This window comes from Amblyomma americanum, chromosome 3 (genome assembly GCF_052857255.1).
Source record: "Amblyomma americanum isolate KBUSLIRL-KWMA chromosome 3, ASM5285725v1, whole genome shotgun sequence".
NCBI lineage: Eukaryota > Metazoa > Arthropoda > Arachnida > Ixodida > Ixodidae > Amblyomma > Amblyomma americanum.
In genome coordinates this window covers 20073371-20093857 of record NC_135499.1, presented here as the reverse complement: position 1 = coordinate 20093857, position 20487 = coordinate 20073371, and the positions used below count along the sequence as shown (strand labels likewise).

Genomic DNA, 20487 nt, shown 5'->3' with positions numbered 1-20487 from the left:
ACAAAAGAGCGATGTTATCAGAAAGACCGCCTGCTCTCCTCGAGCAGTGACAAAGCTTGCCTGAGCAAGTAGCGAGCTTTCAGATACAGCACTGCCCGAGAGCGCGCCGCGCAACGAACTGCACCCGGCTGCAAGCCTAGCTGGTTTCGCATTGATGCTGCAGCCGAAGGCGCTTCGGAACTGGCCAGCGCTATAATAAAAATACTACTTTCCTCACCCCTTCACTGCGAACCCATCCCATAATAAAATAAAGATATACCTGATTTCCGCGACGCCTTCTGCAGTGGATCTTGCAGAACTAAGCCAAGGCCGAGCCGCACAAGGCAGCTGCAGCAAAGCGGCTATGAGGTGAAATTTCCTTGTATCGCAGTTGTCACTTCTACCAGCATCTCCGTATTGACCAACAATCCTCAGAAAAGGTACATTTTTGACGTTCAGCGCAAAACAACAAACGCGCACAAGCGCAACACACCACGATCGAAGCACACCAAAATAAACAAACACCGACGTCGACTCAACAAAGCTTCTTGTAGCGATGGCTGCCTATCATTGTGGCTAGACCGAGAGGAAAGATGCGTAAAAATTTGAGTCTGGCTAGTTAGTTTCGTCTACTTAATGATTATGACAGCTCCAGTATATGTTTAACTGCTTTCTGTAGTATACAAAACTGATGCGGCAAGCATTAATATTTCTTTAACCTTGTTACCATACCTCTTACTTCTCTGGGTAAGGGCGCTTTCCATAAGGCTGCCGAAAGGTGGATTTCTGAAACACTGCTTGGCCTTTCCCTTACCTTTCACTTTCAGTAACCTTTCTGAAAGTCGCCCTTCGCGTTAAAGTAAGGTAAAGGTAAGGCCAGTTTGTGAATACGGGGGCTAGTTCTTGCCTCTCCGCTAATCCGCGACAGCACAGTATGTGCCCAACCTTTAGTACTGTATACGTCTCACCTGTCCTCCTAACTTCACAAAGCCCTTGACCTCCCATTTAATTTCTGCCAGTTCCTCGAGCAGCCCTGCTAGGCTAGCCGCACTGGATAAGGTTCCAGCGTTAAATGTTGCCAGGTTCAGATTCTAATAGCGGCCTGTCCGGAGCAAGTGATTCTTAGCACCCTCCGCTGCGTCACAGGTCTGACCACCGCCTTGGTCAGTTGCTTCACAGCCGCCGGGGACTGAGGGCCGAGGGTTAATTGGCTTGTTCATAGAAGGTTGCGGCCAAGTACTACACCAGGGTGTCCAAATCCTGTTCTGGTGGGGGAGTGCGTTGTCGATTCTGGTCACCGAGATCCAGTGTTGTAGGCGTCACGGAAAAAAGTAACTAAATACGTTACTCGTTACGGTAAGAAAAAGGAGCACGTTACTGCCCTACGTTACATATAAAAAAAAGTAGCACGTTACCGTTAACTGAAAAAAGTTCCGCACGTTACTTTGCCGTTATTTCATGGCCATGAATATTATTATATTTTATAAACCTGATATTTCACGTAATACTTCTAGCCCAAACAACCATTTTATGCGATATCCTGATTTAACGAGAATACTTAGCACAAATGTGCAGGAGCTTAGCAATGTCATCGTGGCCTAAAGTTGCCTGTAGAGTTACATGTGATGGATTCTTACTCTGTGGCACAGGGCTGTTTTCTGAATGTGACATTAAACACAAAATGACACTTCATCATCAATTCTAACTTCTCAAAGAAAACATCGCTAAAGTCTCAACAAATTTACTGTAATTCTGAAAAATGTGATGTTCCAAAATGCTCGGCATGCTTCCACTCTGCAGAGAGTTGCGTGTGTGACTGGTTCGGGAAGGGGAGCTATGCGAAGGCATCTGTGGAAATGCATGTTCGTGCATGTGTTTCGTGCTTTATGGCTATTCTGTTTTTTTTTTTTTAGGTGGGTATGTCATCAAGGGCAGTTGTTTTATGGCATGCATGCGAGCCGCAACCAAGGTTGTCCACAGCACCTGTTTGTTTATTTGCAACATCACTTTAAGTGTTCTGCGTTTTTTTGTTTTTTTTTTTCTAAAAAGAGGGGCGAAGTGGGGGACAACTGGAACAAAAGGTAACTAGTATTGGGACACCTCGCGTTACCGAATAATGTTAATGTAAGTATGTTACCCGTTACAGTTCCCAAATGGTAACGAGTACGTTACTAAGTTACCAGAAAAGCAACGCGTTAGCGGTAACGCCGTTACTTGTAACGCATTATCGCCAACACTGCCGAGATAGGCCGCACCCCAGGCCTGGATATGCAGTTCCATTGACACGCGTATTTTTTTTTTTTTTGTTCAAACCTGATGGAGAATTGCGAGGCCCCAGGATTCGAACCCTGGTCCTTTCTGCACATTAGGCGGATGCTCTACCTCTACGCTATCGCTGCCTCCCCCCATACATGGGTACTTCTCACAATGTGCTGAAAAGCACATCTAGAAGAACTGCTCAGGAAACATAGAAGACCATGCACTCACATAGTACTTGACACATTGACGATGTGGATGCATGCGCATATCTGCCTGAGTGTGTACAAAAAATAAAATACAAACACTTTGCAATTTCATAATGCCTGCAGCCTGTATGAAGTAGCCAGTTCAACGGATGAAGAGAGAATGAAGCTACTTTGCCGGCCGCATAGCAAGCACACAGAGCATGCATGCCATTGAGAGCATGCAGTTCTGAACTTGCTACGAAAACAGTTTGCGCAGCCTGAACGCACAGTATCCGAGGCGAAAGCTTCAGCGCTCGTGTTTGTAACCAATGTACCTTTCTCTCAGGTGTCTGTTTTGCTTTGTTTTAATTACGAGACCCTTCACACTGCCGGCAAAGCTCTCCTTGCTGTTTCCTCATATTTCAGCGGTAACTGCCCATCGAGACAGCAAAATACTGTTCGTTCATGAATATGTCACTCGCCGCAGCTACGCGAATCTTTTAGTTGTGGCGCCACGTGTACTCTGCTTTTACGCAAATTTTCTTGCTTATAACTGCAATGTTTTCGGTAAAAATGACTTGTTTTCTATCAAGTAAACCTACCCTATCAGTCTAGCCTGTTTTAGTATCCCCCTTTATTGTCTCTTTAAAAAAAGAAAATCCAATAGCCTTTAGATTGCCTGCTATGGGCTCTACAATAAGTTCGTAATGTTCTTGCGATTTCCCAACAGAAATTATAATTGAAACTGGTTCAGTCCGCCTTTTGCACCATGCGGGAGCCACTAGGGAAACGAAACTGCACGCTGGCCTAGCAGACAGCGTTCAGAGCTCATTACACTGTGTGTACAGGTGGAAAGAAGGTAAAGAATGGCACAAAGATCAGAGAAAGATGACCACAGGCTAACTGACCAATGAAGCCACATTTTTTGCAAATTCATGATGAAAATAGCCCGAAAAATAAAGACGAAACATTCAGAGATAAGTACGAATCCCGGGGCTGGAATGAGTGGTGTTATTAACAGTTAGCGCACGAATAGCGAGTTTAGGGCACATGTCTATATGAGTACCATTCTCAGTGATGTGGCTGGAAAATGGACTGAATCGCTGTGCTTTTTTTTAAACACAGCTACGCTATGCAGCAGTGCAACACTGGCATCATCAGCTGGTGGGATGTCAGCGGACTTCCCAACGACTGTGCCAGCACAATTGCTCTCTGAGTGTCATAAAATTGTGACAGAAGTTCAGGCCAGTGATGGTGTTCTGCAGCAAGCGTTGACATTTCAAGCTGTCGCTTTGATACTCACCCACCTGCAGTAAACATTTCCCAACCCTTATATTTTAATTGAAGGCAGCCCAGTTCCATTCTCTCTACATCAGTTTGTTGCCTGTTTTTATATGTATTATGTGTTATTCCCCCCCCCCCCCCCCCCATGTAATGCCATTTGTGGCACTGTGGGTATTCGAATGAATGAATCAGAAAATTGTTCCGTGGTGAACATAAGCTTAACCTTGAATAAGGCAAGCTGTCAGGATAGTTGGTGTTGCCTCATATTGGTCAACAGTGCTTAGACACACGGCTGAAACACAAAACACGACGATATATGCGCTTAACTTCAAATTCAACACCTAACTTCAACTTCGATGCCTCATTTAAACTCTGTCAGAAGGTAAAAGAAAAAACATAGAAGCACTGGTTGCACCACGTGGCATAGAAAACCCTTAGCGGCATGCATGGAAGGCACTGTAGGTTCTATCCCGTTATCTTGCAGCAAGGCATACATTGGCCAAACTGGCCGATGGCTTCATCTTTATTACCCACGTCCATTTTTCTTCATTTATGTACTCAATGTATTTAGTGTGTAGAGCGATTTATTGGCACGTTGGAAGCGAAGAAGACTTAGTACACGTGATCGAAGAGCCAGCGAGGCGAGAGACTGGGAAACAAGCGGCACCGTTCCAGCACGAGCAACCGACGGACTTCTTCTATATCTCAGTAAACGAGGGCGCAAGTGCTTCGTCGTCGTTGGCATCGGTGCTGTATCATGTTCTTCATTCCAAGTGTTTAATGCAGCTGACCTTCTGCCGCTTAGCCATGTTATTTGTTGGCCTCTCCAGTGCTATGCATGTATATTTTTTCCTTTATATATACCCGATCATCCAAACCACTTTTTGCGCCTTCGTGCCATTGCTTGTATTCATGCTTTATGTGTTCGCATTTTTTTTAGCTCTGTGTTCTTGTTTGGTTTCAAGATGTTGATCCTGTTTTTATGAAAGAAATTTTGGTCAAATCATCCTCCCGTGTTTTTTGGCTGCTGTAAACAAGCGTTTGCTGTGTTTTTTACCACCCTGTTCTGGTTCCCTCTTTCTGTCGGTTTCGTAATGATAAGTGAGCTTCACTTGCAGTCCGATCCAATGTAGGATCCCGGAAGCATCTTCCAGTTTTTGTTTTCACCTTTGTCGTGTCACCCCTTGCTGCCACGTGTTAAATTTCTTATCCGAGGTGGGCATTTGTCATGAGGGCATATAAGGAGCGGTTCAGCGTCTTTTAGGAATAAAGTTGAAGTTAAGCGCATATGTCATCGTGTTTTGTGTTCTGTCCATGTGTCTAAGTGCTGTTGACCTATATGAGGCTTAATCTGCAGAATTCTTTCATGCGCGGTAGTGAAGGGCTTATTCATCAATTTCCCACTCTGGAAATGGTGCACTCATGTCGTTATCCATATGTTGCATCACAGCATGCGCATGCTGGAAACTGGAAGCACTGTTGTTATGCTAGATAAGCAGGGCTGAAGGCATGGCCAAGAGCACTTATCGACGTCATTTGTGGAACGCAAATAGGATATTTTACGAAATGCAAGTCGTCAAATGTAGGTTTTGTTAAACAGATTGAAAATCAAATATTGGCTGCATCACAGGGTAAAAAATATTGAAAGAGAACAGCCAAATTGGTCTATCCTGCGCAGGCTCTAAAGCAGTTTCCAGCAATGCCATCATATCACCGCTTGTAATGTTATTGCTTAACAAATGGAAATCTCCCGTTTGCTGCCTGTTGCTGCAAATGTCAAGACATCATTTACCTGAGCGGAGTGCTACTTGTGTCTTGTATCAACATGGAGTGCAGATCATGCAGTGGCTTTTCTTAACCAACTGTATATGTAAACAAACGTTTGCGTTACCGTGCGGAACCCCTCATTGCTACTTTCTTTAGGAGAATGCACTGAGTAAATATTAATTCTACCTGAGACGGTGATGGTATTAAAGCAATATTAATTCTAAGGCTGTGAAGCATTCCTTCAGCTGGTTCACGATCTGTTTGCGAAACAGGTCTTAATAAAAAGCTAGAAGCAGATACCAACAGCAGCAACTGCAGTGAGCACGAAGGCCAGAGCAGCTGTGTCAGCGCAGCTACGTCCTATACTCTGATTTCATGCCATCTGCTACACGGCCACCACCGCTTGCTTGGTATTGCTTTGCTGACCTATGTTTTTTCTGCTGCTCAGTTCTTCGTGAATCTTTCAGCATCACTCACATATTGTTGAGTCCTAAGTTCATGCGAAGACTTGGCAGCAGCTACGCACTTTTGGTTGCTCCCCATGTGTTTCCTGTGGGAGCAGCACAGAGCAGTGCTGTCCAAATCGTTTCACTACACGCCGCTGCGATTTTGCGCATGCACAGGTCACTCACGCAAAGGGCAGATTGCTCTTTATGTTGTGCAAGATTCTTCACCTTCTAGAATGTTCACTACCTTCCATCAGATTATTTATTTATTTTTATTAATTTTATTTATGGATACTGCGATCTTGTACACAAGATCATAGCAGGTGGAAAACATTGTGTTCACTTACAAAAATACAGACACATACAAAGAAAACAAAACTGCACATAGGAAGGCAGCAAGAAAATACCGCGGCAAGGTCATAAACAACAATCATTTCAAGTGCTCTTCAAACAAATGCAATGATGTCTGCCTGACAACATCGTCCGTGAGGTTATTCCAATCAGTGATGGTCCTTGGAAAAATGGAATATTTAAAACAGTTAACTCGCGAATTTAATGGTGTCATGGAAAAAGAATGGTGATCTCTAGTTTGGTACCCGAGGAATAATTAAGGATATTGGAGATGTCAACTTTGAAATTATTATTAATAAATTGAAAGAAAAACTTAAGCGACATATGCAATTTCTGTTAGGAATAGAGGGTAAGCACTTTTTTTGAGGAGGTCACTGACTGATGCCCGCCCATAAGTGTTAGATATAAACCTTACTGCTTTCTTTTGGATTCTTTCAAGTTTATTTATGTTTACCTTTGTAAAGGTGTCCCAAATAATTACTGCATATTCTAAGATTGGTCTAATAATAGTGTTGTAGGCAAGGAGGCGTGTACCAGGGGTTGTTAACTTAAGCGAGCGTCGTAAGAAAAAAAAAACATGAGATAATTATCTGAGCCGCCACGTTGGGTCAGAAGTTATGGTGCTCGGCTGCTGACCCAAAAGAAGCGGGTTCGATCCTGGCCGCAATGGTCAAATTTCGATGGCAGCGAAATTCTAGAGGCCCATGTACTGTGCAATGTCAGTGCAAATTAAAGAACCCCAGGTGGTCGAAATTTCCGGAGCCCTTCACTACAGCATCCCTCATAGCCTGAGTTGCTTTAGGACATTAAACCCTCACAAACAATAACCCTATAATAATCCGACCCACTAGCCCGCCTTAATCCATTTTTTGAGGGCAGGCCTACTTTAAAAGTTTTGGGGGTCCTCAGATTTTCAAATTTAGCGGTGCCCTATGATTGCTGCATTAGTGATTACGTGGTGGTGATGCATCATGGCCCCCTCGACCTGTCAGGGAATTTTGTGACAGAGAAACCAGAAATGTTTTGTGAGACAACTGCCTAAGTGCTATTTAGTGGCAGAAGCCCTTCAGTTGTCACAACTGGCATTGTGCACATATCAGAGGCACATGGGCAACAGTGCACCATGTGAACGAGTCTCAAGGGGGGTTACTTGGATGACTGCTTGCCATGCCAGTTATACTTTGACACGGCCCTCCTTCAGGAGCTCTCCTAATGAACCATTTCAAAAGCTTAGCTGTGTCCAAGCAAGTGTTCAGCTATGGTTCTACATGGGTGCTGCCCAGAGCTCTTCCTCTGGTGCAAATTATTAATTTTCTGAAATAATAGGGGTCAAATTAATGAGCTTTTTCTGTGCCAGACAAACACAAGTGGTGGCGATCAACTCATGCCTTTTTGTTTCAAAGATGGAGGAATGGCATCTAATATAGAGACGGTGGCATGGAGGCGTAGGTACTGTGTTAAACCATAGTAAAAAAGAGACTAAAATGGATATGGATCATGTATGTTACTGCCCTGCAGTGATTTGTGTGGAACATGCGCTGTAATTTCCGTTTTAGCCTCGTTGTGGGCTTAATGTGAGCCCGCACTTTCCCATCACAACTCTACCTAGCTTATCTTGTGCTTTGACACAATTGTTGACCGTGGAAGTCAGAAGACCGGTAGCAGGACAAGCAAGCCCCTGATAGAATGTATGTTTCCAGGTCTGGTAGGCTTCGCTTGGACCGCATAGCAGGTATGCTTTAATAATGGCATTCTTGATGTCTGCTTGGAATGCCCTCTGGGCCTCATTTGGTTCGATGGCTGTTAATGTTCTCCATTGTGGGCTCCTCTGTTTCCTTCACAATGTGGCATCAGTGTTTGCGTGAAGGGGCGTTCTTCATGTATGTGCAAGGTGCATGCTGTCTGAGATTGTTTTGTTTGCATAGCACTGGGGCGGTCGCTTTCCTGCAGGTACAGTTTCGCTGGCAGAAGTTGCCCACGGACACGCTGGACCCAGAGTTTGTGGAGAGGAGAAGAGCTAGCCTGGAGGTACTGTGGACATTCCACTGATGCACTCTGCTGCTTAGCGGCCTTTCTTTTTCCTCACTAAACCTCATTCTCTCAATGGGTTAAGCAGTGTGCTGCTGGTCACTTGTCTTTGGTCTAGAAACTAATTGGACAGCTGAGGCATCTTCACTGTCATGGACCACCAAAGTTTTTCAAAACCTTGGCACTTCGTGACTATGACTGCAGCCAGAAAACCATGCTAAAGGTACAGGGAGAAACAAATCATGAAAATAGAGCGTAACCAAAAATGCACTTGAGCCCGGCACATCCAGGGGAAAATAGCTCACTGTACACTTCAAACAGGCATGCAATTATAAAGCAAGGTTACATACTAAGAACAAAGCTAGCACGGCTACTTTCTTTATCGCTCTCCGCCCATGTTGTGCGTTTCCCCGCCATTGTCGTCGGGTGCTTTTCATCGCTATATTATCGAAAACACACTGACACACTCACTGAAAACCAGGAACTGGCAGTTATTTTAAACCATCAACATTTACTATTACTGGAGCATTGGAAGAACAAGCGCAAGTAGTAGCATAGCAACTAGTTTTCACTGCTACCGGAAAGCTAGTACGGAAACGGGAGCACACACATTTCACGCGCAAGACAAAAAAATTCCACCGTAAGGTGGCAGTGTGACAGCGGTCTGTTCTGGATCCGTTGCACACGGATGGAAGTTGATGAAGACGATGACATCCAAAACACAGTGCGATAGACTGGAAGTTAAACACACGGGGTGTTTGGCTGCTGCAATGATCTAGTGGTCTAATGCAGTGGCCAGTGAAGCTGGTCTATCCTTGCTGCCACAGGTTTTAATCCTGTGCGGCCCTAAGCGTTTTATTTATTTGTTACGTCATCTGCCCACCTGACACTCTGACGCCCCCTTTTACGCTGATGGTGATTACGGCTACGCACCTTTGCAATAGGTAGGCCATCTCTCCGGTAGCGATGCTCATACTGTCGCAGCCTCCCAGCTCCTTTGGTGGCGGTGGATTTTCAAATTTGGCTGTATCCCGCAAGGGCACCTTGAGTCTCAAGGTGATGGTGCTTGCCGCCACCACGGACCCTTAGCCCTCATACCGCAGCTGTCATCTGCACCGTGGCGATAGGTTGTAAGGTGAAGGGTAGAAACCATGAACGGTGGCGGTCGGGGCCACGGTCAAGCCCCGGCCGATGGGCTCCCCATCTGTTTACCATTCAGGGGGCTCCGGGGCCTTTGTGTGAATAAGACGGTGAACCACAGGTGACATTTTAGGAACCGTCAGTATATCTATATCGCATGAATACTTCGGAAAAACCTGATCGGTCCCTGAGAAGGAACCACACCAATGAAAGCATTGCCAGAACTCGACCCGACTCTCAACATTTTCTTCGTTTCCTGATTGTCCATTCGCTTGTAGACAATGAACCGAATGAACCAGTTGCTGCCATGTCTGTCTTTCTCATTGCTAGGACTCTAGATAAAATGATAGGCAAAAACTACAATGCAAAGAAACTTTCATCTGGTGACCTTCTTATTGAAGTGTCCCAGAAAGACCACTCTGACATCCTTCTGAGGCAAAAGCAGTTTGCTCACCTCCTGCTGACCATCACTCCCCACCGAAATCTAAACACAGAGCAAGGTGTCATATCAGAACGCGATCTGGTCCAAGAAACAGAAACTGACCTCCTGGAAGGCTTCCGAGATCAAGGTGTCATTGCCCTTCTCCGCATCACCATAAGGCGGATCGGTGAAGAGGTGGTGGCACCCCATATTGTCCTAACATTTGAACGGTCCCGTCTTCCATAAGCTGTAAATGCAGGGTTCATCCACTGCAAAGTTCGTCCATATATCCCCAGCCCGAGAAGAGGTTTCAATTGTCAAAAGTACGAACACGGGTCAAAAACATGCCAGGGAAAACTCACATGTGCAAAGTGCGGTGCCCATGAGCACCTAACCAGTAACTGCAGTGCCGCTCAAGTAGTGTGTCCAAACTGCAACGGGCCACACGCCGCGTACTCGCGGACATGTCAGACATTCCAAAATGAGAAAAAAATCATTCAGCTGAAAGTCACCAAAAACATCACACTCCTGGAAGCCTGGAAGAAGCTCTCGCTTTTCTCCGGAAGATCCCATGCTGACGCAGCACTCAAAGGCACCGTGCGGCGTCTCGTCTCAGTGGGCACGCAATTCAGCATCGAAGTGGGCGCACAGTCATCAAAGACTGTAAGCGTACTCTTCACAAAAAAACATGGTATTAGACCTAAACCCGACATCACACTTAAGGAGCAGAGTATTTCTGTCCAAAAAGAGCACAATTTCTTGGCGTCATAGTCTACGAAAAGCTGACATTCATCAAACACATTAAGGAGCTAAGACTTAAATGCATGAAATCAATGAACCTTGTAAAGATCCTGTCCCACCAGTCTTGGGGCACAGATAGAGACTGCCTGCTGAGTCTTCTAAATAGCGTATTTCTATAACGTATAAAGTACGGCTCAGTAGTGTACGAGTCAGCACGAAAAAGTACCTTAAAAAGGCTCGTTGCTGTGTGGGTCTGCGGTTGGCTGCTGGTGCTTTCTGTACAAGCCCTATTGTAAGTTTGTACGTTGAGGCGGATCGAGGGTCACTTGAACAACGACGGAAATACACAAGTGTAACGTACGCTGCGAAGTTATTATCTCATGCTGACGATCCATGCAACGCGCTGTTGAGTAACCCAACTAGTACTCTGCTCTTTTCAAACCGACCGTCTGAAACCCCACCTTTACCCATTAGAGTAGCCACACTTGTCCAAGACATGAACATACCAGTCTCCAACATTCTGGTGACTTCTTCTAAGGACGTGATTGCTCCTTGGGAAGTGTCCAGTTGACTGCGACGCATTTTTCGTGAGGTTGGCCAACAATGGCCCACCAGTTGTCATAAAACAGCATTTCCAGTCCCTACAAGCAAAATATCAGTGCACAGAGTTTCACACTGATGCCTCAAAGACATCCTCAGTTTCATGTGCATTTCACAGTTGTCTATTTTCTGAAACAAAAACAATGAGTAGACACACAAGCATATTTACTGCAGAATGCCATGGTATTCTGTTGGCTGTTAGATTCATCCTGGAAAAGAAAGTCCCAAGCTCTGTTGTTTACTCAGATTCTTTAAGTGTGATTATGGTCCTGTCTTCTGGGAAATCCTGTAAAACCCATGTAATGAATTCCCTCTTGAAATGCCTTTTGTCTGCACTTACATTGAACCTTAAGGGCACAGGGTAAGCCCTATACTTCCCATGCATTTTAGGCCATGTTGAGGTACATGTTTCTCACTAACTAATAACAGTAGCCTAATAATACATATATCATTGTTTGCCAAATTTTGTGCTCTTTTTACTGAACTAGAATATTTGAAATGTGTTGAAATTTCGATTTTTAATAAAAATTTTTCCGGTAGAACACAAATCTGGCCTTTCTTTATCCCATCTGAAAGATCACTGCCGAGAGTGTGGAAAACAGGAGAAAAAGAAAAAATGCCGCCCCCTGGTCACCAAAACAAAGATTTTGTTTCACTATAAAGAAAAAACAACCAGGGAAATAATGGAGGCATATTTCATTCGGAAAAGACAAGCGGAGTGTGTGAGCCAGCCTTCCTTGATTCTTGTTGATAAGGAGGTTTCTTTTTTAGATAATTCATGATGCAACCATTTAATTCAGCGAGGTAACCATTGAAAAGTGCCAATGCAATTGCTATGTGCCTGATATATCATGTGTTTTTTGAATACAAAATGTATGTTCTTCTTAATAAAAACATTAGTTGCGAGTCAGCGCTTGTCTGTGTCTTCTCTTCTCGTCTTCGTCTGTTCGCGCTGTTCCACCCACCATGAACTCTTACCAACCAACTTTCCATCCTTCTTCAGTGTATTACTTCTGCACAGGGCCCTTTTTCGTGTTTTAACTTCAACCGTATTAACCCCGAGTGCATCGCGACGTGTTATGCGGTGTGCGTATACAGAGCACGAGTGGTTGCTTGGCACTTCAAGAATGGGCTTTGCTCTACGGATTTGCAAGTGTATTGCGGTCCGTTACAGCTGTCAGCAGGGCATTCCAGAAGGATGTGCCGCATTCTGCGCTCTGAGTTATGGCGACAGGCTCGCTACTTCAAAGAATGCTTGTGGGTGGCTTGTGGAAACTTTGGCAGTGAACGTCAACGACACAGGATGTACAAGGAGTGGCTCATCACCTCACAACAGACAACGGAATTTTTGTGGGCATCCGCCATTCCGCATCTTCCTAGGAAGAGGAAGACAGAAGCACCAGTTGGAAAAGTGCAGCTGCTGGCCGATGCGCATCTATCACAGCATTATCGGAAGACCCTTGAGCAGGGACCAAAGTTCTCTCAAGAACCTGTATTTTTGCCGGTGGAAATGTTGGCCCTCTCCAGGAGCATCTCCAAGAAGGTTGTCGAGGGAGCACGCCCGAGATTCCTAGAAGAGAGCGTCAACGCCCTGGTAGCTTCACCGGGAGCGTCACGAAGAAGTAAGGACTTGCGTGCCCTGGTTGAGTTTTTCGAATGCAGCAAATTGCGGCTTATTTTGTCCAATAAAGAAGGTCATTTTGTTGTAGCCTCAGAAGGCATCTATGCAGAAAAGGCTTTGGAAGCCGTTGAGAAGTGCTTCAAACGAGTTAATGTGGATTGCAGGGGTGTAAAAGAGCAGGCCGTTTCAATGCTAAACGAATGTAATCTCGGGTCTTTGGCGACGACTACACTGAAAATGAAAGGTGATAAGTTAGATTTGTTTTTCTCTGCAAAAACTCATAAAAGCAACATTCCTTTCAGAGCCATCGTTTCTGAATCGGGCACTTGGCAATACTCTGTATCAAGTTACTTGCAAAAGCATCTTTCAAAGTTGACTGTGAACGATCCATTTGTGGTTGATAAGACAGATAGGTTGACCCAGTTCCTAAAGCTTAGCAATCCGGGATTGTGTTCAGGCTTCAGTGTCGACATTGAAGACCTATATTATTCTCTGCCTCAAAAAGGAATGTTGAAAGCAGTGAAAAAGTACATCGCTGAAGAAAATGATGAAGTGCGTTTTATGGGTCAATGCGGGTTATCTGTCAAGACCTTTCTTGAAATATTGTCGTTTTATTTAAAGTCCACATACGTTGGGTGGTGAGATGAAGTATATGTCCAAAAAAGGGGCATATGTATTGGATCGAAGGTGGCGCCCACATTAAGCAATATTTTCCTAGGTCAAGTTGATAGAGCTATTAACAAACACATCGATGGACTGGCGATACGCATTTTCAGATTTGTAGACGATTTTCTGGTACTGGTTAAGAAAGAAAACTTCAGCAGGAGGCTAGTGGACATTTTGAAGCTCTTTCGCGAGAATGCTAAGGGGTTGTCATTCACTTTTGAGGTTCCATCAAACGATGCTCTCCAGTTTTTAAGCCTCAAATTGTTCTTCAAAAATGACCACGTGTGTTGGGAGTATTCACCAAGGTCCCAAAAACCTGTTTTAAACTATTCATCCGAGCACTCGAAGATTGTAAAAAATGGAATTGTTATGTCTTGCATTCGCTCTAGCCTTCAGCATTCATGTCACCATTGCGTTACAGATAGTGTGCTGTCACAAGTACGTAGGCTAAAAAGCGCAGGTTTTCTAGACATTGTTATTTCATCAACTTGTGAAAAACTTTTGCAATTGGTAAGGGCAGAATTTGTGAAACCAAAAAATGAAAGGTCACATAAGAATCTAGCTGTTATTCCATATGCACACAAGATAGCGCACAATTTGAAAAATGTGGCTAGTCGTTTCGAAGTAGACGTTGTTTTTTCGGCGCCGTATAAGTTGAGTCGGCTATACCGAGCCATTAGCAATCGCCACCAACATATAAAAAGAGCTAGCCCGTTCCATTGCCAAGCGGCGCACAGGTCACGGTTGGTCGATTGCACATATTCAGTCGTTTATGAGCTTCCACTCTCTTGCAAGAAAGTTTACATAGGCCAAACCGGCCGTTGCATTAATATTCGGTTGCGGGAACACTTTAATTCGCTCTCGGATTCAATTTATTCCTATCCTAATTATCGTCCGATAACTATTCTTCCATTTTTCAGTAAAGTAATCGAAAAGCTCGTTGTTAACCGTCTAATGAACTACCTTCTAAAATTCAGCCTGATACCTCATCAATTTGGTTTTCGCCCTAACTATTCCACTGAGCTCGCACTGATACAGTTTACTGACAAAATTAAACACTTCATTGATAACGGACATTGGGCGGCAGCTGTATTCATTGATTTTACGAAGGCATTTGATACAATCAATCATCCCATACTCCTTTTAATACTAGAAGCGCTGGGAATTTGTGGGCCCACTCTTAGTTTACTACGTAATTACCTCGCTAACAGAACTCAGTTTGTACAAATATCGAATACTTTATCCCAACCAATTACAATTAATCAAGGAGTTCCGCAAGGATCTGTTTTAGGCCCTCTTCTATTCTTAATTTACATTAATGATCTGCAAAAATGCCTCAATAACACTGACTGCATTCTGTATGCAGATGACACTACCATATTTTCTTCTAGCGATAACTTAAGTGACCTAACATCAAAAATTAATGCCGACCTTATAAATGTAATGGAATGGTGCCACAGCAATCTTTTACAAATAAACCCAGTTAAAACAAAGCTAATGATATTTCACTCAGAACACAAACGACTTGTCAGCATTCCAGATGTATACCTAAATAATCACATTATTCTCCCATCAGGTTCTGTAACATTTCTCGGTGTGACGCTTGATTCACATTTAAAATTTTACCTTCACACTAAATCTATTAGCAAAAAAGTTGCACTCGGTATACGTATACTAATTAGAACGCGTTATTATTTCCAACAGCATATTCTTCGCTCACTTTATTATGCATTCATTCATAGCCACCTCAATTACTGTTTATCATCGTGGGGTAACACGTGCTATACCCATCTTTCTTCTTTGTGTCATCTTCAAAACCAATCTGTTAGAATAATGACATTCAGCTCATACACCGCATCCAGTGCTCCCCTTTACCGCCGGCTCAATATCTTACCTCTCCTTTGTTCACTCCAACTGAAACTAGGTTTATTAATTTATCGCGCCCGTCAAATAGCACTACTCTCCCTATATTTACAGGTTCCTGTTTGTGTAACGTTAATAATACTAGATTCGCTGAACAACATAAACTTTTGCTTCCGAGCGTCAAAACTAATTATGGCAAACAGTCCGCTTTATTTTCAGCAATCACTGTCTGGAACTCGCTACCCGCAACCATCAAATCATTCCGCACCGAAGCACAATTCCATAAAAACTTGAAAAACTATGTACTGCATAATTGCCTTCAATTGCCACGCCAGTGAAACCTGTTAGTATTGTGTACGACTTCTATTGCCTGAGTGCTTGTTCTATGTTCTCTTTTTGTGTTTGCAAAATGTGTTTTTAAAATTTAGCATGACTAAACTGTTATTTCAGATCTTACTTTTCATTGCACCTGTGTTCTGCTATGTAATTGCTATCTGCCATATATTTATCCTACTTCAAATATGCAATTAATTACAGGAGGTCCCCCTGACAGTTTCCACTTTGGGACCTCCTTCTGTAATAATCAATTTATGTACATCTTACCTATGCATCTTTTTCAATAAACTTTCAAACTTTAAAGATCACTGCCGAGAGTGCGGAAAACAGGAGAAAAAGAGAAAATGCCGCCCCCTGGTCACCAAAACGAAGATTTTGTTTTGCCATAAAGAAAAAACAACCAGGGAAATAATGGAGGCATATTTCATTCGAAAAAGACAAGCGAAGTGTGTGAGCCAGCCTTCCTTGATTCTTGTTGATAAGGAGGTTTCTTTTTTAGATAATTCATGATGTAACCATTGAATTCAGCGAGGTAACCATTGAAAAGAGCCAATGCAATTGCTATGTGCCTGATATATCACGTGTTTTTTTAATACAAAATGTATGTTCTTCTTAATAAAAACATTAATTGCGAGTCAGCGCTTGTCTGTGTCTTCTCATCTTCGTCTGTTCGCGCTGTTCCACCCACCATGAACTGTTACCAACTAGCCCAACTTTCCATCCTTCTTCAGTGTAAGGTTGTCCAGTCAAACACAGATGCGCTGTAATCACCCACATGCGATAAACCCCCTTCCCTCCCCCCCCCAAAAAAAACACATTAAACAAATTTCCAAGGCACGTGCGCTATCGTCAATTGGCACGTGTCAAGGCACGTCCAAGGCACTGTTGTGCGTGAAAGTTTCAGGTGAAAGGGGCTGCGCTGAGCCGGACTGAGGCACAGAGCACGGGTGATGGAAAGCAGAGCTCGGATGAAGTCTAAGCGTCTGGGCTTGCAGAAGGCCAGAGTGCTGAACTACGCCGCTGTGGCCGCTCAGGTGTCCAAGCGCAGGGAAAGCGGACGTGGTACCGAGGGCAGAAGGGCGCTGTGTGTCGAGCTCACAAGGGGACTGTGTAGTAGCATGTGCACCGGAATACACAGCACAGGTCGGTGGGACAACAGAGGTCGACACAGTGCTCTTGGCATCGGCCGGGCGCCAGTGCCCGCCAGTGGCATGATCGGCGCCCGTTCGGAGGCGTGGAATGAAACGGAAGAGTCCGAGTCGACGCTGGGGCGCACGGGGCGTGGGGCATCCCTGGAGCCAGTGGTAGAGGTGCTTGAAGGAGCGGGTGGAGCAAGTTTGGGAGAGACCACGGTGTAGGATGAGGCAGCTGGTTGGGAAGGGTGGCAAGAGACCAACGCGTGCTCGCGTGGCACTTGCCGAACCATGGGTGGGAGCTCATTCGGTGGAGGCAATAGTCGACACACCGGTGTGGGGAGCGGCTCCGGTGCATAAACTGGCGGAGGGAAAACCGAAGCAGCTCGGGTCGAGAATGCGGCCAGGAGCGGTGGTTCGAGTGGCGCCGCAATTTCCGAGTCCGGAACAGGAGCGCAGAGTCGGCGGGAGCTCCAAGCTAAAATGTGCAGTCAGGCCCTTTTTGAAGTCGGCGTATATGTCGGCGCCGGGAGGCGGCAACCGCAGCTGTGCCAGGAGACCGGGTAGTAGTTCGCGGCTGGCGTGCTGATAGCGCAGCAGCTGGCTGGACACATTGTGGACATGAAAGTGCGAGTCCAGCAGCGCCAGCCACAAAACTGGGTTCCTGGCGTAAAAAGCGGGCAGGCCAGGCAGCCGAGGAAGGTAGGGGCGCTGATATGGCTGAAGGAGCGCACCGGATGTGATGGGAGGTGCGTACATGGCGGCAAGAGGCTGCCGAAAGCCGGGCGCGAACTGCGGCCGTGCAGCGGCAAGGGCAAGTAGAGGGACAGGACGGGCAGGAGTGGTGAGCCGGTGGGAGCGGCGTTGCGTGCGTCGAAGCTGTCGTCCGGCGTCACCAAAATGTGGTAGGAAGTCCACATTTATTTGACGTCCCGGTAGCCGCCGCGGCTGAGACGGTGGAGTAAGCTGTTGACGTTGCTGGCCTGGTCGGTTGCTGAAAGTGCTCTGGACTGCGCGAGCCAGGTCGCGCTCCGAGCTTCGTCTTAATCAGTGCCGCTACAAGCGTAAGGCTCCTGTTCTGCAGAAAATCCGGCATCATCATAACCTGTCCACAGGATTGTGAACAAACTGACCACCGTGGCAGGAAGCAGTGAATTAATGGCTGGTCGCAAGAGAGGTTGCTCGATAAGGACAGCCTGGACTGCACAAGCCCCACCGTTGGCAGCGCCTGCCACGTAACTGCTGCACCATTGTGCGAGGAGTGGTACGAGGTCTCCCAGGGATCTATGAATGTAAAGTCGAGAATGACCAATTCCGCACATGTGGGTATTAACCTATTAAGGCTATCACGTCATATTCTTAAGGCAAAGCTTATGTGTCCCTTCCAATTTTGTTTTTTGCCAGATTGCATATAGAAAAAAACTTCCACACGTCCGAAAAAAAGATCAAAAGTTCCAAGAACTTTATCTGGCGGATGCACCTGAAACCATTTTTAAACAAAGTATTTAAATCTTAGGACAGGTGGCAGCACAGCGCTGCAGAGGAGACACCTGCGTCCCACTGCCTCTTAGAAGCCCTTTAGTGTAGAGAATGAAGTGGGGTGTATGTGTCCCATTGTCACACAAAGGGTTAAACACGTGCACTCACACTTTGAAGTTCACACATGCACACACACAAAATTCTCAAAGGACGATGACATGGCACAGGTTGTTTTGAATCAACGATGAATGGTGCGCATATTACAGTAAATAGCATCGGTCTTCCATTTATGCCAAGCAGTAATGCAGTAGACAAAACACCAGAGCAGTCACTGACACCTGCACACAAATCCCTATACACAATGTGCGAGCAAGGCTTCTTAACAAATTACACCCATGAATGGCACTGACATAGGACTGTGAGCGCAAATTTGTGGACTTCGCCGACGGGCGAACTCAACCAGCGGAGACAGTCATTTAGGTAAAAGTCCATGAGGACAGAATAACATGGTTTTTGTTTTTCCGCAACCACATGCTAGTGTAGTGATGCGATTGGCTGCATGGGGTCCTTTGAGAGGCAAAATCCATTTAATTCTTAGTACTATAGGGCTACGATGGGAAATGGAGCATCAGCTTAAAACTGGCAATATTTTTTTTCTTTTTTCTGTGAGCGAGGGCTTGCAAGTTGGGGATTGGTCAACATATTCTCAGAGCTGACTCATGCTCTGCACTACACAGTAATAATAAAATGGTAGCTGCCTTAAATACTGATGCTGTTACTGTGTTGCCTCCTTATTATAGTCCCCGGCCCCAGCAGTCACATTTCGATGGAGGCGAAATTCTAGGGGCCCGTGTACTGTGCGATTTCAGAGCACATGAAAAAACCCCAGGTGGCCGAAATTTCCGGAGCCCTTCACTACGGTGTCCCTCATAGCCTGAGTCGCTTTGGGACATTAAACATCATAAAACCATACCAAACTTAATTATAGTCCATTCTCTCTGAATATATGTTGCAACTGAATCTGCTGTAAAGAGAGTGAAGTCAGTGGCAGGAATAGGAAGATCAAAAAAACATGGCAGATTGGTATGTTAATACCTATTGATGCCAAAATCATCGTAAAGAGATTATTCTGCGTTATGTTTTCTTTTGTTTACAGCATCAGTATTTAATAGGAAGGAATATGCAGCTCTCGTCTGTTCAGCACCTGCAGTTATGTCACACACACGAGAGACAGTGTAGCCTCCATTCGCAGAGAAAATGAGCAGCTCCAGTTGTCTCTACATGATCAGATATCACACACCACATGAGTGGAACATAGTCGCAGCTCATGCTTCAGGTGCAGACTGTATTATCCAATTCCATGGCAGCACTCTCCCTCCTCTAGGTTGCATTCTAAAACTCATTCATGCCGGTGCGACACGAGCTTCTGGGTCGGCCAAACCTGGTGCATTGCATGGATTGTGATCGTAGCATCAAGGCTGAGAGGTGTGGATGCGTGAAGCTAATGGAGCAAAATGTAGACAACTGAACAAAGATGGAGGTGAACACAGGGGAGCTTGTGAGCATGTCGTGTATAAGAGGCAGCATTGTCCAGGCACTGAGTTACAGGTTCACAAACCTGCAGTGATCTTAACATTGTAAATTGCATCATCATAAAAGTGATTGTCTACTGATTTCATAAACATTGGCTGAAGAATTTTCCTATTTGCACACTGCCCCTGCCAAAAAAGTTGAATTTAAATTTCTTTAATTCAAGTAATGAATTTATGTGTTTTATTTTATTTATTTATTTACATAATAATGCGGGCAATACGTTTAAGCAGGGTGGGTGTAAAGGTTAGCAAAATTACAAAGAAGCAACACTGCAAAAAAAGGGGGCACAAATAGGACTAGTTGGTTAGACCTCTCAGGGCAATAATTCAGTTATCTGATTTCAATTAGTTATTGTACATGGAAAAATTGAAAATTTGTAAATGTCTGTTTTAGCGAATATAAGGGTTAGGGGACTAGGGTGGTAACTTCGAGATTGTCTAACAAGTAACAGCACTAAGTATGCCGGGAAACCGCGGGGTTGCGGTGGAGCGCCAAAACTAGAGGTGCAACATAGCAAGCTTCTAGGACCAAACTGCCCGTGCCCAGCTTGCACCTCGGGCATGCGCCACTCCATTTTATTTTCACCTTCTGCCGA

General features: G+C 45.0%; 1 protein-coding gene across 3 annotated transcripts in view; it reads left to right on the top strand.

Moving 5' to 3' along the window:
* The window catches only part of LOC144124470 (sorting nexin-4-like), a 129664-nt gene that overhangs the window by 21894 nt on the left and 87283 nt on the right, over positions 1-20487 (top strand). For all 3 annotated transcript variants that reach the window (XR_013313191.1, XM_077657158.1, XM_077657157.1), the window contains exon 4: positions 8222-8299. Coding sequence is in view for 2 of the 3 variants with exons in the window: in XM_077657158.1 (XP_077513284.1) it covers positions 8222-8299 (78 nt within the window). In the remaining variant the exon portion in view is untranslated. The remainder of the gene's footprint in view (positions 1-8221; positions 8300-20487) is intronic.